We start from the raw sequence: 16107 nt of genomic DNA, 5'->3' as shown, positions 1-16107 counted from the left end.
AGCGAAACTGAAAGTTAGGCAGAGGCCGTCTGGGGGAGAAACCCCTCCGGCCGTTGTTGTTCAACTACTCCTCGGCCTGCAGAGCAACCGAGCCCCCGGTCTTGTCTCGGGGCGGGCCGCAAAAGTTTAAGACGATGTAAAAGTGGATCCCAACGTCCGATTTCGATTCTTCAAAGAATGTTGGGATCAGCCAGAGTCTGTCTTCAAAAGCCCATCTTCAAAATCAGGATGTAGTAAGGATATTTGCGAAGGGCGGCGCGGGTCTCGGGAGCTCTGTGCTCACGCGACCATCTTGGATGCCCGCGAAGCTCCTCCTCTAGTGTGTCCATTCTTGCTAGTTGCGTAGTGTGACTTGCTGTAGTATCATCATTGTCTGATATGCTCCTCTCCGTTTCCTTTATTCGCTCCTCATGTTGATCCACCTTGTCCACTATTGCGTCCATTCTAGAGGACATCCGATCCACTTTATCCACCAAGGTTGCGAACCCCTGTCTCATCTCCTGCAGTAACTGTCGCATATCTGAGTTTGTAGATGTCGCTCCCGCCCCTTCCATATCCACATTGCCAGCTTCGCACACCGCCGAGTTAGGCTTGGGCCCCTTTTTTGCTGCGTCAAAATTGAGTTTAGGTTGGCAGGTGTCCGGTTTACCCATGTTGCCACTGATAGTTGGGTTCTGCAGTCCAATAGTTGCCACAGAAGGCACACCTTGTGTGAATAGCTCAGTATAGCGTTGCGCGTTAATGCAGCATCAGTTACCCAAGCATCTCTATTAGGCCCCCTGCACTACCTTTCCGCAGCTAATGTGGCCTGGCGTTCCACCACTCTCCGTCCTTTGCGCCGCAGGATTATGCGGCTATGTGCAGCAGGGTCTCCAAATCCCCTCACAGCCGAGCAGTGGACCAGCAGTAATACAGGGCTGCAGTGAGATTCCACTACCGTCCCTCACCACCTCCGATTCACTTGCCAATTGATAGTTAGGGGTGGTGTAGAGTGCCAGTTCGAGCAATGCTGTCCGTGATAAAAACGATTCAGAAAAGGGGGTGGTGATGAACAGAGTGTCTGAATTAAGCAGACCACTCTTACCCAGTCCAAAGATCAGGGCTTGATCCATCACCGTTATTTAGCTCACTGCCCCATCCCAGCTCAGAACCTGGCTATATGCAAATTAGTCTGTCCCTGGCCCAGTGCATCATGGGAACAGGGCAGGGCAAGGCAAGCCCTGATCTTTGGACTGGGTAAGAGTGGTCTGCTTAATTCAGGCACTCTGTTCATCACCACCCCCTTTTCTGTCAAGCCCTGATCTTTGCACTGGGTAAGAGTGGTCTGCTTAATTCAGGCACTCTGTTCATCACCACCCCCTTTTCTGACAAGCCCTGATCTTTGGACTGGGTAAGAGTGGTCTGCTTAATTCAGGCACTCTGTTCATCACCACCCCCTTTTCTGTCAAGCCCTGATCTTTGGACTGGGTAAGAGTGGTCTGCTTAATTCAGGCACTCTGTTCATCACCACCCCCTTTTCTGAATCATTTTGTCCACCATAAGCGTGGAATCGTATACTCAGATGTGAGTCCCTTGCTCATTGCACCATCAGGATTCAAGCAAGCCGGGCCGACGACGCCTGAAATGGCAGAAACCGGTCCCCGGAAGCTTGTTTCCTTCCCAGTACAAGAATTGGCTTGGTAGTTTGGTTTGCCCTGTTCCCATCATGCACTGGGACAGGAACAGACTAATTTGCATATAGCCAAGTTCTGAGCTGGGATGGTGCAGTGAGCTAAAAAACGGTGATGGATCAAGCCCTGATCTTTGGACTGGGTAAGAGTGGTCTGCTTAATTCAGGCACTCTGTTCATCACCACCCCCTTTTCTGAATCAGTCAGTGATAAAAAGGCTCTACTTAGTGTGTATGCTGGTGCCTGGGGGTCAGCATACACCGTAGGAATGATAATGCGCCCTTTCACTTAGGTGCAAATTTCGGCGGCCGCCAGCAGTACAATACAATCAGCCCAGTCCCACATCGGGCCTCGCAGCACTTATTTCAGGGGTTGCAGTGCGCTGTCTCCAGGGGGGAGCGATCTGGCCCTTGTACTCCCGGAGCGCCGCAGCCTTACATACGGAGCGGCAATTGCGCGGGCTTCAGTTGTTCCTGCCCGTCAGAGTTCTCCGTGATCCGGAGCTGTCTGCCAGGTTAAAGAGAAGCAGCGCCGTCGTGCTCCGTGCTCCCTTTATGTACATCTAGCTGCTCATCTCTGTAAGTGCACTAATCGGTGCCCCATGCAGTCCGGAGCTGTCAGCAGTTTCTACTCCGCGCGGTGCCCCCGTCAGGCAGGGCCTGCTCTCCTCGTGGCAAGCCCCGTAGTTTCCTGCTGCCAGTCACCGCATGTCGCCTCACTGTGCCACTGCAGGTCCCGGGGGAAACTTCTTCACATCATAACTTTGTCAGGCGGGATCGCAGCTGACTCAAAGTTTCACCGAGGCTGGGACTTGAGTTTATCTACGCGTAGGCATCTTCACAGCCGAATTCAGAACCAGTTAAACAGGATAATTATAGGATCAATAATCCAGGCAGTAGGAGCCTCACCAGATGGCGGCCATTCTGCTTGTGCGCCCTCTAGCGCCCCCCAGATCCTGTGAAATGTTCACTAGGGAGTGTAGCACATATTGCTTTGATGTGAAAACGTTTACATACCTCCTAGTCACTGAGAATCCCCTCCAAACAACACAACAAAATAACTCAACAGCATATATTCGTGTCGGGATCATCAGCTCTTCGTTCCTTTTCCCGTCTTACTTTGCTCACATGAAGAGTTATTGCATCGCAACAAATAATACGGCGGCAATCGAAGTAAACGCATCGATTCCCAGTCCTTTTCGTTTGGTTTTATTGAAGAATACAAACTATGCAGTTTTGGGCTTCCAGAGGAAAAAAATCAAACAATAAAGAAAGCATGGCAAAAGAGTGACTTTACTTCTCTAGGGCTTGGGGCTGAACAACTCGCCTCTATGCGCTATGAGGAGACATACTCGGGTTGGTCCTTGTGTTTCTCGAGCTTGGTGTGGACAGTGACCCCTTCCGTCTTGAAATGCGCTCACTTACAATCGAACAGCAACTGATTGAGGAGTACTGTCCGTATGCAGCAGAGGCAGACCGCTCGTAAAGAGAAACTACGGATTATTAATCGGAACACGCGAGGAGTAAAAAGAAAGGCGTTTCCGACGTTCCGCATCCCCAGCTGGGGCCGTGGTTTGGGGGCGTGAGGCGGCACCCTGTCCGGTTAAGTCACAGGTACACGTGAAACCTTTGACGGAAAGACAACGTTTTCCCACATTGGTGCACACTACAGGATTGAAGGCAATAAAAGATATCCCTCCGCCCCTCCTTATATTGCAAGATCGTCTATATTAAGACTAGTTTTGTGTGAAAGTGTCCCCTGTTGATACCTGGAATAAGGACTGAGTCCATGAATAGAAACCACTACAGGTCAACTTCTTAGAAACATGCAGAGAAATAACAGAGCCCTGATGATAGTTTGAACATTTTTGGCCCGAACTTGAAACGCGTCGGTAAATCCAGCAAGAGCTAATTACAACATTTAGCGTGCTTCAAAACAAAATTGCCACATGCTTCCATGCTCTTGCAACTGAATTGGCTCTCTTCATGAAAATATGGTTTTTTATCATGAAATGATTTAATATATTGCAAAACTGTGATACTGCAATGTGTATTGTTTGTTGGATGTAACACTTGATGTTACTCTTTTTCATAATTTTGAAGTGTGTCTTGTTAATTGTTTAGTAATTCTTTGTAATCTTTTGATTGTGTATTCTTTCTTTGTCATTCAAAAACTTTTTAAATAGTTTCCAAAAAAAAGGTATAAATAAATATACTGGACTAGATTTAATGCTATTGTTTATTTAGTCTTCCAACATTAACTCATTGAGGAAAGGGGGCAATTTTGTTTATGTACACTTCTCATCTGGGCATACTGTAGAAACTTCCCGATGAGTACAAAACTATAAACTGTGCAGGGGACCTCAGTAGCTCATATGAACACCCATTTGCTATGCCCCCCATTACACACACCTTATCTCTGATCGTGACAACCTCCCGTGTAGTTGCAATTCTCGCAGCACTCTGGGCTCCTTGCTGCGAGAAGCCGCCAGCGCATTTGGCCCATTTGGTAGCTTTGCGGCGCTTTGAAAATAAGTATTTGCAATGCAGTAGGTCTCACATTTACGCGAGTTTAAGCCATTGGCATTGTAAATAACAATGCCTTTTATTTATGTTTTAAAAACCAAAACACAAATAAAAGTAATTATCATTTACAATGTCAATAGCTCAAATTTCCGAAATGCGAGACCTATTGCATTGCAAATGCTTGTTTTACTTGCAGTTTATATGTCAAAATCCTAACTAAGAACAGTGAGCTATTAACTGTCATCTAAGAGCTGAATGCAAACTGCAAGATATAAATAAGAGCATTATGGTTTTCCCCCAGTCTTTGATTATCCTAATATTGCAAAAAAGGTTCATTTGGATAGAAATCGATTCTGGTCATTTAATTCAAAGTTTGCTTTTATGCAGACCAATCACTATTAAACTATACTGCTTACTAGTATGATTGTCATGCGACTCCTACACCGTATAGTGCTTTATCTTATGTATCATTTCCTATACAGTGATTACAGACCTATGATTGATTGTCTCTGTGTAATGTGTGTGATGTAAAGTGTTCTGACACCCTACTCTGGTATCAATAGTGCTGTAAATCAAATTAAATGAATCTGAGCAAGATTGTGGTTATGGAGACATGAGGGGCACTGTTAAAGGGTGGTAGTGAGAGAATCTATCTCAGACGGAGTCATTGGGGGGGTATCAACAAACGTTGTCGCACAGGGCTCCACCAGCACTAACGCAATGCAGGATTTGCACGCACACCAAACTAAGTTCGCAACCTTCACGGTCTCTCTTCTTCATGCACACACACTTTTAACATGTGCTGTCTTCATTGGGGCCACTGGAATAATGCAGCAATGGAGGACAAAAATATGCCATGGTGTTGACTAAATTATGCAGCAAAAAAAAGTCTGCGGCGTAATTCGGGATATTTTCTGATAGTTTATTATTTTGACATTTTTACACATGCTAACAGTCTGGGAAGATTTTGCTTTATTAGGACCAGTGTAACATACAAACACAACAGTGAGAAAGGTGATCAGTCAACCTTTGCACAGGGCCGTCTACTTCGCTTTAACACAAGTCATGTTTTTAGTAACTTTTGATCCGTTTGAGCTGCAAAACAATTTATTAGTTAAAATTGTCAAATTATGCTTCAGATGACACATTATGTGGCAAATAATGCAGAGCCATAATTATATAGGAAACATTTGCAAACTAGGATATTTTGCCATTCATGTTTGAACTGCTCTTGTGGAAAAAGGGAGAAGTGCTGATGACAGAAACTGCATGGCTCGGAGACAAATGGCTTGTGATTCCACTCTTAAGTGTACTTGGGACATTCTGTGATTGGAAATGCATCCCACTTTGTGAAAGTATTTTAATGTCAACAACTTATATTAAACCGTAAATAAACATGTATCCATTGGTTGAATTAAATAACGTAATAAGCTGTAACTGAGTAGTGAAATGCCAAGAAAAAAATGAATGATTTGCTCTTTCTGGCCATACCTCTGACTCCACCCACTGACCCAATACTTGGGTTATTCCCGCCCACTGATTCTCCGCCCACGGTTCCCCTACTCTCCCCCCACCCCCCACTTCGACCAATATATATATATATATAATCCTCAATATATGATGGGAGTTTTTTCACTATCGTGCACAAAAATGAGTCTATAAATTTAGAGGTATTCTCGAATGCTCCCCCAATGGCTGAAATTATTGGCCGTCCTGGTGGATTTTCTATATTTTTGTGTACTTTAGGTATTAAATAAAGTACTGGGGTCACAGGTTTAAACACTTTTAGAAATTGCAACTCTTCACGAGAAATTAAACATTGAACATGCCATTCCTGCAGTAAGTTATTGTAGCAGTCAAAACTGCTCTGCATATCAGCCTCAGCAACCTTAGAGTAGTTAGCTTGGTTATTCAATTGTTTATAGGCCTCGTTGAGGTACTTGGTCCTATCCCATAGAACAATGTTCCCCCCCCTTATCCGCATCTCTAACAATACAGTTATGTTGAGATTTTAGTTTAGAGATTAAGGCAGAGAACTCTTTTTCTTGCTGTGTAAATTTCTTATGCTTAACCCTTTAAGTGCTGCCGTCGGCCAACGGTCGTCACGGGCACTACCTCCCCAGTGCTGCGTGCGACCGCTGGACGTCCAGTTCAGCACTGGATAATGGACAGCGCAGCACTGGGGAGGTATGTTTACGAGCTCCTAAGGTGTTAACACTCGTGCACTTTGCCAAATTCTTTTAAATCATTAGTTACAAGTTCATTAAAGATGTCTACAGAGTCTCTAGAACTCATAGGAATGAATCTTGAAGTTGGCCTAAAGTTGGTTGAAACACTGCCACCAATATTAACTTCTTGCTCTCTTGCCACTTCTAATGGCAAGGTATTAGTTGTTGTGTCTTGGCCCCATTGATTGTTCCTATCAATATTCAGGACTTCGTCTTGATTATCAGGGTGTGGTTGCTCAATTTCTCTCAGATCAAGCATTAAATCCATATCTGCTACTGAGAGACCATCTCCTTGCTCTGGGTCACATGTTCTATCAAGACCTCCCGTCCTTGATTTCAGTTGATTATGTGCAAAATGTTTCTTTAGCTTCAGAGATCTTACAAATTTCAATGTATCTACCCGCGTGTTTGCATAGTTGAAGTCTGCAGGTGGACAAAACGATAGTCCCAGTTTTAGAATTTGTTGTTCCTTTTCAGACAAAGTGACATCCATCAAATTGATAATTGTTGTATCCTGGCATGCCTGTGTCATAGTTGTTGATTGCCTCTCCCGGCTGGTGCGTTCTTGCTGTTTCCTGCGTTTGCGCCTCTGCCGCCTTTGCCTCTGCCCCTTTTTTTTCCTCCGTATGTCACCGGTTGTCTGGGGCGGAGGTTGAACCTCCTCTCTTCCTCTAAAAAAGCAAATTCATCTATTACAGAGGAGATTGGCATGGCTCCTTGTCTGCTGTGACCCTCTTCCAGGTCTTTATCAATTTCGGAATTTTGTAGACTACTCAACTCCGATTGTGGTTTAGCTTTGTTAAATTTGGGACTCAACCTTTGTTTTCTAAGAGTGTCAATTTTTTTTGCAAAGGTATAAATCTGTCCACGTTCGTAGTCATTCTTGTCTCTGCTAAATTTCTGCGCTTTTCTTTCTTTAATTGTTGTTTCCAGTTTTTTAAGCCTTTCCATCATTTCCTTTTTGTACTTTGTTATAGGTTCTTGATCGTCTTCTTTGTCCAGCATCTCCAGAATCTGCCCTATTTCCTCCAGCATTTTCTGCCTATCCAAATCAGCATACTTGATAAGTATCGCTAGCATTCTTCTTGATGCCTTGTGATTATTATAGGCCCACTCATGTAGCATGTTTGGATCTGGTTGTTCGTATGTTGGGGCCACTAAAATTCGTAGGCCACGTGGGACATGCTTTACCTCAAGGTAGCGTTGTAGAGATCTTGACTCCCACCACTTCGACAACTCGCCCCGCTTAAGTTTCTCCAGGCGTTTCAAACGTGCCATAGTGTCTGATATCTTCTCAATAGTTACATTTGAACCAGTTTTTGTTGGTATTGTAGCAGTGTCATTAAATGCAGAAAGCGCAGCTTCCTCTCTTGCTTTCATTTCCGCAACTGACATTGTGATTATTTATTTCCACTTCTGGCAAAAAATGCCCAGCCAGAAACCGCCAGTCCCCCATTGCTTTAATGCTCCCAGGAGTAACCGTTAGACTCGGTACTGGCTTCCCCGCTTTCCGCAACCACTCGTCGTCTCCTACCTGGGACTTTGCTGCACTTCACCGCCGGTCACCCGGATACGAAGCGCGTGTTGTCCGTGTCCCGGTATGTGTTCCGCTTTTCCTATGCGTTGCTTTGAGAGACTGCTTCTCCTCAATAAGGTTGCGGGGGGCGGCAGGCACAACACTTCAGCTCCTCGATGCCTCGGTAAAGCTGCCGCCTGCCTGAACAGCAGGTGTGTCGCAAAATTAGGACAACGGAAGCAAGGTCCTTCCAAAATTTTCTTTGTTTCCTTGTCAATAGATGACACAGCGTCTGGCCACAGATAATTTTATTGTGTCAGTTTCAACCGGACGCGTTTTCAAGTTCATTAGGCGGCCATTTTCACCATTGTGAGAATTACAACACCATCATGTGATAGGACTACAAACATAGTGTATAAGAAAACAGACTCGTAGTTTTTCCATGCAACTTAGTTTTTCAACACGATATTTCGACGAAAACCATTTCATTATTAATAGCTTTTGTATAAATAGCACATCATATTTTATTTTAAAAACCATACTATTTCACACATTTATTTTGCAGCGTATGGTACATCGCGCTTGTGTTTGTTGCCAAATAAAGCAACGGGCAAATATTCGTGCTCGTCAACACCTAACTTTATTAGGACGATGTGTGCGCATATTAGTCTCGCTTTGTGCCAATTGTTCAGCGTGCCTTGTGTGTGGCCCCAGTGGGCAATGTACGTAACAGAGTCTGTTTCTCAAAAATGCTTTACCTACAACAGTTGAGGTTTGGTAATTCAAACCTTGGGTAATTAATTTTCGCTAGTTTATTGAACTCAACTGGAGGGGGTAACTTCTCGACTACTTAATAAGATGGAGTAAGTGCAAGCTCGCGAGCTGTACTATGTGCATACATAGTTGAGTTCAATAAACTAGCGAAAATGAATTACCCAAGGTTTGATCAGAGGCGTGGCGTGGAAAACGTGCAGCGTTGGACGCACCCCCATAGATATGCTTGCATCAATATTGGTGCTTTGTGGGAGATATAGTCCGTTATTCCTTTATGTATCTAAGCACTTTTATATCTGTTGTATTCAAGGCTCTGCATGAGCCCCCCCGCTTGCCTATTCGTCTTTATCCTATGCCTGCTGTTCCTTCATGGGATTGGTGTTTCCGAATCCTCAGCGGCCCCCAGTATTCACGGGGTGGTGCTCTCCCAACGGCTGGGCTGCCGCTTATACATCACGCTCTTGAGGTCACCACACAAGCGGGAAAGCACACAAACAGCAGGAAGGTTCACCTCTTAACCTTTAATCTTCGGTACAGGCGAATGTGGCATGCAGGTAAGTTAAACAGTTCCAACGCATTACCTGACGCGTTTCGAGTGTCTCTTCATCAAAGGCGTGGCGTGGAAAACGTGCAGCGGTGGACGCACCCCCATAGATATGCTTGCATCAATATTGGTGCTTTGTGGGAGATATAGTCCGTTATTCCTTTATGTATCTAAGCACTTTTATATCTGTTGTATTCAAGGCTCTGCATGAGCCCCCCCGCTTGCCTCGTCTTTATCCTATGCCTGCTGTTCCTTCGTGGGATGGGTGTATCCGAATCCTCAGCGGCCCCCAGTGTTCACGGGGTGGTGCTCTCCCAACGGCTGGGCTGCCGCTTATACATCACGCTCTTGAGGTCACCACACAAGCGGGAAAGCACATAAACAGCAGGAAGGTTCACCTCTTAACCTTTAATCTTCGGTACAGGCGAATGTGGCATGCAGGTAAGTTAAACAGTTCCAACGCATTACCCGACGTGTTTCGAGTGTCTCTTCATCAGAGGCATGTCGTGGAAAACATCATAAAGGAATAACGGACTATATCTCCCACAAAGCACCAATATTGATGCGAGCATATCTATGGGGGTGCGTCCACCGCTGCACGTTTTCCACGCCACGCCTCTGATGAAGAGACACTCGAAACGCGTCAGGTAATGCGTTGGAACTGTTTAACTTACCTGCATGCCACATTCGCCTGTACCGAAGATTAATGGTTAAGAGGTGAACCTTCCTGCTGTTTGTGTGCTTTCCCGCTTGTGTGGTGACCTCAAGAGCGTGATGTATAAGCGGCAGCCCAGCCGTTGGGAGAGCACCACCCCGTGAACACTGGGGGCCGCTGAGGATTCGGATACACCCATCCCATGAAGGAACAGCAGGCATAGGATAAAGACGAATAGGCAAGCGGGGAGGCTCATGCAGAGCCTTGAATACAACAGATATAAAAGTGCTTAGATACATAAAGGAATAACGGACTATATCTCCCACAAAGCACCAATATTCATGCGAGCATATCTATGGGGGTGCGTCCACCGCTGCACGTTTTCCACGCCACGCCTCTCAGGAAGAGACACTCGAAACGCGTCAGGTAATGCGTTGGAACTGTTTAACTTACCTGCATGCCACATTCGCCTGTACCGAAGATTAAAGGTTAAGAGGTGAACCTTCCTGCTGTTTGTGTGCTTTCCCGCTTGTGTGGTGACCTCAAGAGCGTGATGTGTATATATATATATATATATAATGTATTTATTATATATTTTTTATTTATGGTATTGTGCTGTTTAAATGCCTTCTCTCCACGCACCCTTTGACTACACACTCTTCCGGGTTTCAGTCTTTGTCCAGGCACTACTGGCTATGAAACGTGACAACATTGAGTAATAATCGTACAAATTTGACTATTCCTAGGAACACTGTGTTTGAGCCCCTTCTATGTTTTTAATCCTGAAGGGCCTGGTATCCAGTGCATGAGAGGCAGCAGTATTTAAATACTGTGCGAGGCTCGGTGCTGCTTGTGGCTCAGGCGGCTGCACCGTTCAGATGTTTTATTTCCCTAGCCTGGCAACAACATTCTTTTTCAACCCGAACCGGCCTAGCGTGTTATTGTTTCCTAGAAACGTGTTTCTGTGAATCTTTCCTTTGCTTGCAGTTGCTTTTTCACACAATTCTGTGTGCTTGTCGGTCACGGTGTTTGGCGCTGCTGTAGCCAGAGGGTGACATCATTGCCTGCTGCCGATGCTGGGTCTTTGGTGATGACGTCATTGTGAGAAGCCTGCTCCTCTTCATCCTTTACCTGCGGTCCAAGTCTGTCAATCAGTGGTTACACAGCTGAAAGTAGGTGTGTCCCTGACAAGTGCTGTTTTTCACCAACTCTTTTGGTTGATGGGGTACCCCAGCATACTCATACAGCAGCAGCTCAGTTAAAAAGACTTTGATCCGATATCTCTGTCATTCATGCACAGAGGGTATGCCTTTACTGGAACACAACTTTAACTATGTTGGTGCAGAAGAAATCTGGCAATCAAAATGTGGTTTGCACCAAACTGCAAGCAATAATCCAGCCATTGTGCTAACCTTTCTCGGCGCTCTATATTCACCCTTTACACTCATCTCGCACACAGGCACACACCATCTTTTGTCATTCATTTTGATCAACTTTTTATGTCTGTACTATTATTTTCCCCTTTTTTACATTCTGTAATATGTGCCCAGCGTTGGGCCATTGTTCATGTGGAGGCGTTCTTCAGGGCACATACTAGGGTATATGTTTGTGCCATACCAGTCTCACTGCAGGTTTTGTCATTCATTTGGCCATAATGTATGCTGGCCATGAAGGCTGTTCTATACTGTGAAATGTTATGTTACACATGTTTCATATAGCGCGGGCAGGGTATTTGCGTGGCCTCCTAGCACTTTTCGTTGAAGGTGTATGTGTCTGCAGTTGTGCATTTACCACCGAGCGTGCTAGCTCTGGGCTCTCCGTGGACATAACATGCCCATGATGTGTTGGATATTGGATTTCCCTTAAGGTTGTATTCCAAAGGAGGAGTTTCGGCAGGGTGCAATGCAGGTGCGGTGCTAGTCGTTCTCCTTACAACCCCCTATGTCAGCTGGTACTTCTTATGAATGAATGATGATCTTATAGAGCGTAAACTTTGCCCAAAGGCTTCAAGGCGCTAGGGATAGAACGAACGGGCATGAGTGATAGGGAAGATGCTACAGATGTTAAAGTGCGAAGCACCATTAAAAAAAAAAGACTTGTGAAAGGGTAAATGCGACTCTTGGCAAGAGATCGTTAGGGGTTGGAGCAGTGGTTGCGCGTTACAAAAACGTATTATTCATTTATTCAACTGAAGAGCTGCGTTTCTGAGACATGAGCCCAAGTGTCCAGGAAGGAGTGAGTGGACACAAAGAAGTGCCAAAACTATAGAGAGTAACAGGACCATCTGATCCCAATCGACACAAACTATTAAAAAAAAGGGATTTCAGTTGCTCAAGGCTCATCTGTCAAACTCATTTATAAGTTGATAAGTTACAAGATGCTTTTAAGTTTCTCTTAGTTGTGAACATATCACAAGGGCTTGCAACAGACACCAAAAGGTATTTTTCTTGACTTCTGCAAGAGAGCAGGGCTGGTGTAGTAATGTATACCACAATTTCAATCCTTACAGTGCAGCAAAGAGTTAAGGTAGTCCTGAAGGTATCTGAGGGTGTAGGAATACTCTAAACATTCTGGGACTGAGGTTTTTAAATGTATGGAGGATAGATGACCTCTCTTTGATATGATGGTCTAATAGCTTCAGTTCGACTCTTGCTGACCGGAAGAAGTTACGCATTGGGCAGCAAAGGGACATTATTTGCAGTACCAGGGGGTAATGCAGTTGAATGTGTGTTTTCACAGCTCTATATTTGGTATTTATTATACATTTACTATTTATATTCCCTTTATTCTCTGCTTCCTGTCCCTCCCCAAAGAAATGGCCAACATAGCAGAAGAAGAGGAGCCTCCAATGTCGGTCGTCTTTGTGGAAAATCACAGTTATTCGCACGTCCTTTTCAATGAGGTGCAGAAGTCCTACATCCCAGGCGTTGACCAGATTTGCCAATTCAGCCTGAGCCCTCACATCGTCGGGCGGCCTAAGGACTGGATCGGGATCTTCAAGGTAGGCCAGACAGTTTTACACAATGGGGGCAGGTCTGTTTAACAAGTGGAGGAAGCAGAGTTCAAGAAATGAAAGATGACGATCACCTGCCCTCAACGGGGAGGCTGAGCATCAAAGAAGGAGCCTTAATAGGGAATGGGAGAAGCACTCTAGTCTGTGGAGAAAAAGCTTTATGGGAAGAAGTGGGGTACTCTATACAAGTAGATGAATGAACTTTCTGTAAAAAAAAGTGTGTATATAAAAAGGAAAGGAGGAACATCCTAGAGTAATGAGAGAAGAGAGGTTGAAGCTTCATTGTTGTATGGGACAGGCTTTGTGGAAGGGGATGACTTTCGCGGAAGTGCAGTGGAGGTGTGTTCATGGAAAGAAGGGCAGGTGTTAATGAAACGAGGGTAGAAACAATTGGAGCATTAGAGAAGTTAACAATATTGAAGCTTGATAAAAACACAAAAACGATGATGGGAGGAATGCTTCCATTGAGGAGCTGAGTCGAGGCTTATTTGTATATGGCTGGGTCCAAACAGAGGTGTGGCATGGTTGGCAAAAGAACGATAGGTTGTGATGATACCCCGAGCAATTGCCAGTGGTTAGGCAAATTGCAAGCATTTCTCCCATCACCTTTTGTGTTTGATGCATGAAGATACATGCGAGAGCTGTCTAGTACTTTATAAAGTTTCAAAATAGTTAACAACTGAAATTAAAGCTTAACTTGCATTTAGCAGTAAAAACATCAAAGTACAACACATAACATGACACCAATACGGTATTTAAGGTGAAGGTAAAAGATCAATTTCTGTGTATATTATATATATATATATATATATATATATATATATATATATATATATATATATATATATATATATAATAATGATATAATAAATATAATTATAAATAATTATATATATATATAATATAATTATAATTTTTGTAAAGTGCTACGATGTTGCCTTGTGGCTCCTTTAGAGCAACGTTTCATAGCATTTGAAACTGTCACTTATACATTTTTTTTATAAAAAGTACCCCAATATTTACATTTCAGTACTTTTAGGACTTTAACAGTTTTTTCAACACCCATTGGAAACTTGACAACATAAAACCGTTTTTTAATTAATACCGATGCAATTTCATAAAGTAAATCAAGACAAACTCGTGTGCAATTGTGGCTAGCGTGATGGGCATGCGCTCAGGAGCTCTGCTTTTAAGGTTGTAAATCAGTTTAATGGAACTAGAACTGTCTGTGCTTTGGCTGCTTTTAGAAGTCTTACAAGGGATGGCACCCACAGTTTTATATTACCAAATGCCCAGTCCCACTTTTCTACCTCTTCTGTCTCTGTAGGTCGGATGGACCACACCACGGGATTATTTCACCTTTGTGTGGGCTCCTGCATCCAGTAGCACATCCCAACAAGAGGTGCTATTTAAAGGTCAGTGAATCACCTTATCATACACCACCTTAGCTGTTTTGGCTTTTTCCATTGTCATTGCAGTCACACTGTGTGCTGGCATTGTAATCCAAAGTCCCTGTTGCATCTCTTCTGCAACAGTGTTAATAATGCCAAATGCTTGCCCAGCCGAAGGCAGCAGAGGTGACTGGAGACCGAGGATGGGTTTCCTGGCAAGCATGGTGTTCTGCAAGAAGCATTTCAGGTGTATGTATATAGATGGGAATTGCACTGAAATCTGATCTAAATAGCTTGAAGACATCACTAAGGGCAGACTTTTCCAGTGCTGCGAGCAGGGAGGTTACATTTTTGGATAGGATTGATGCAGCAAGAAAATATAGAGCACTCTGGAAGTTTGCTTACATGGGTGGTGTGAGAAAGTGCCCTCTTTCTTGCATGGTATGCCCCCACTTTTAGCTGAATTGCTGATGTACTTTGACTGAGTGTGCCCTGGGCTCCTGCCAATCAGGTACCCAGGGCCTGTGTTCCTTTCCTAAAACTGCATTGAAGCCTAAACCCAATTGGCATCTCTGGCCACATGTCAGCCCCTGGTAAATGGTACCATAGGTACCCAGGGCACTGTGACCAGAGAAGGCCCCTAAAGGCTGCAGCACTTATTGTGCCACCCTTAGAGGCCCTGTACCCTGACACCCACACACTCCCTTTTCAGGCTGAGTGTCTAAGTACAGAACTAAACAGAGAGTCGACATGGCACGCATCCATGTGTGCCATGCCCACAAACCACTGCCCTGGCATACATTAGTCACCCCTCTAGCTGGGTGCTCTATGCCAGTGGTGAGGGTACAGGTGCATGAGCCCTGTACCTCTACAGTGCCCAAGTCTATTCCTGGGCCCTGTAAGTTCAGTGTTGCCATTAAGAGTATATGGTGCTGGGAGTTTGTCATTACAAACTCCACAGCACCATAATGGCTATACTGAAGACTGAGAAGTTTGGTATCAAACTTCTCAGCACATTAAACCCACACTGTTGCCAGTGTGGGATTTAATGTAAAATGCATGACAGAGGGCATCTTAGAGATGCCGCCTGAAACTCGACCAACTCCCAGTGACCTGACTGAGTGGCTGCCTAGGCTACCACCACCAGACATGTTTCTGGACCCCTGGGTCGAGAGCTTGCTGCTCTCGGGGGCCTGAAACAATGCACATCCTGGGACGAGGTGGCAAGCCTCCTCCCCCAGGTTGGGGTAGGGTTCACGAAGGAGAAGCTTCAAAGGCAAGCCGCCTTTGTGAGCCTCTCCAGACTATTTGCTGCTTTCAGCAACTGGTCCCCACTGATTCTACCCCCTCACTTTGGGCAGAAGACCCGGCAAAAAAAAACAAAGTAAGGAAGAGAGGTGTGCCCACCTGTGCCAACTCCACCCCTAAGGTGGGGGAGGCGAGGTGAAGCACAACCTCGACTCCCCGCCATCTTGAGGATGGGGGGGACCGAGCCAACCAGGGACTTGCTCCTGCCCCCCTCTCACTGGAGAGTGGCAGAATAGGGGGTTTACCCACCCCAGGGAAGGGACCCATTGGTCCCTGCCCTTACCTACCTGTAACGCCCCTAAATTTAGTATTTAGCGGCACCCTGAACCTTCCTTCCTCAGATCCAGCAACCACAAGAAAAGAAGAAGGACAAAAAGCCGTGCAGAAGCTAACAAGAGGACGATGCCACTGACTTGGCCCCAGCCCTACAGGCCTGTCTCCCCTCGAACCTGCTCCTTCAAAACCCCGGTGTGTCCAGCGGCCG

General features: G+C 45.1%; 1 protein-coding gene across 1 annotated transcript in view; it reads left to right on the top strand.

Annotated features, from left to right (window-relative positions):
* CALCOCO2 (calcium binding and coiled-coil domain 2) overlaps positions 1–16107 on the top strand; it is a 641412-nt gene that overhangs the window by 179137 nt on the left and 446168 nt on the right. The window contains exons 2-3 of the mRNA XM_078645541.1: positions 12725–12912; positions 14252–14339. Of these exons, the coding sequence (XP_078501667.1) occupies positions 12727–12912; positions 14252–14339 (274 nt within the window). The 5' untranslated portion in view covers positions 12725–12726. The remainder of the gene's footprint in view (positions 1–12724; positions 12913–14251; positions 14340–16107) is intronic.

The sequence above is a fragment of the Lissotriton helveticus genome, chromosome 5_1, assembly GCF_964261635.1.
Source record: "Lissotriton helveticus chromosome 5_1, aLisHel1.1, whole genome shotgun sequence".
In the NCBI taxonomy this organism is placed as follows: domain Eukaryota; kingdom Metazoa; phylum Chordata; class Amphibia; order Caudata; family Salamandridae; genus Lissotriton; species Lissotriton helveticus.
Note: the sequence above shows the minus strand (reverse complement) of the source record. Positions and strands in the feature narration are given on the sequence as shown.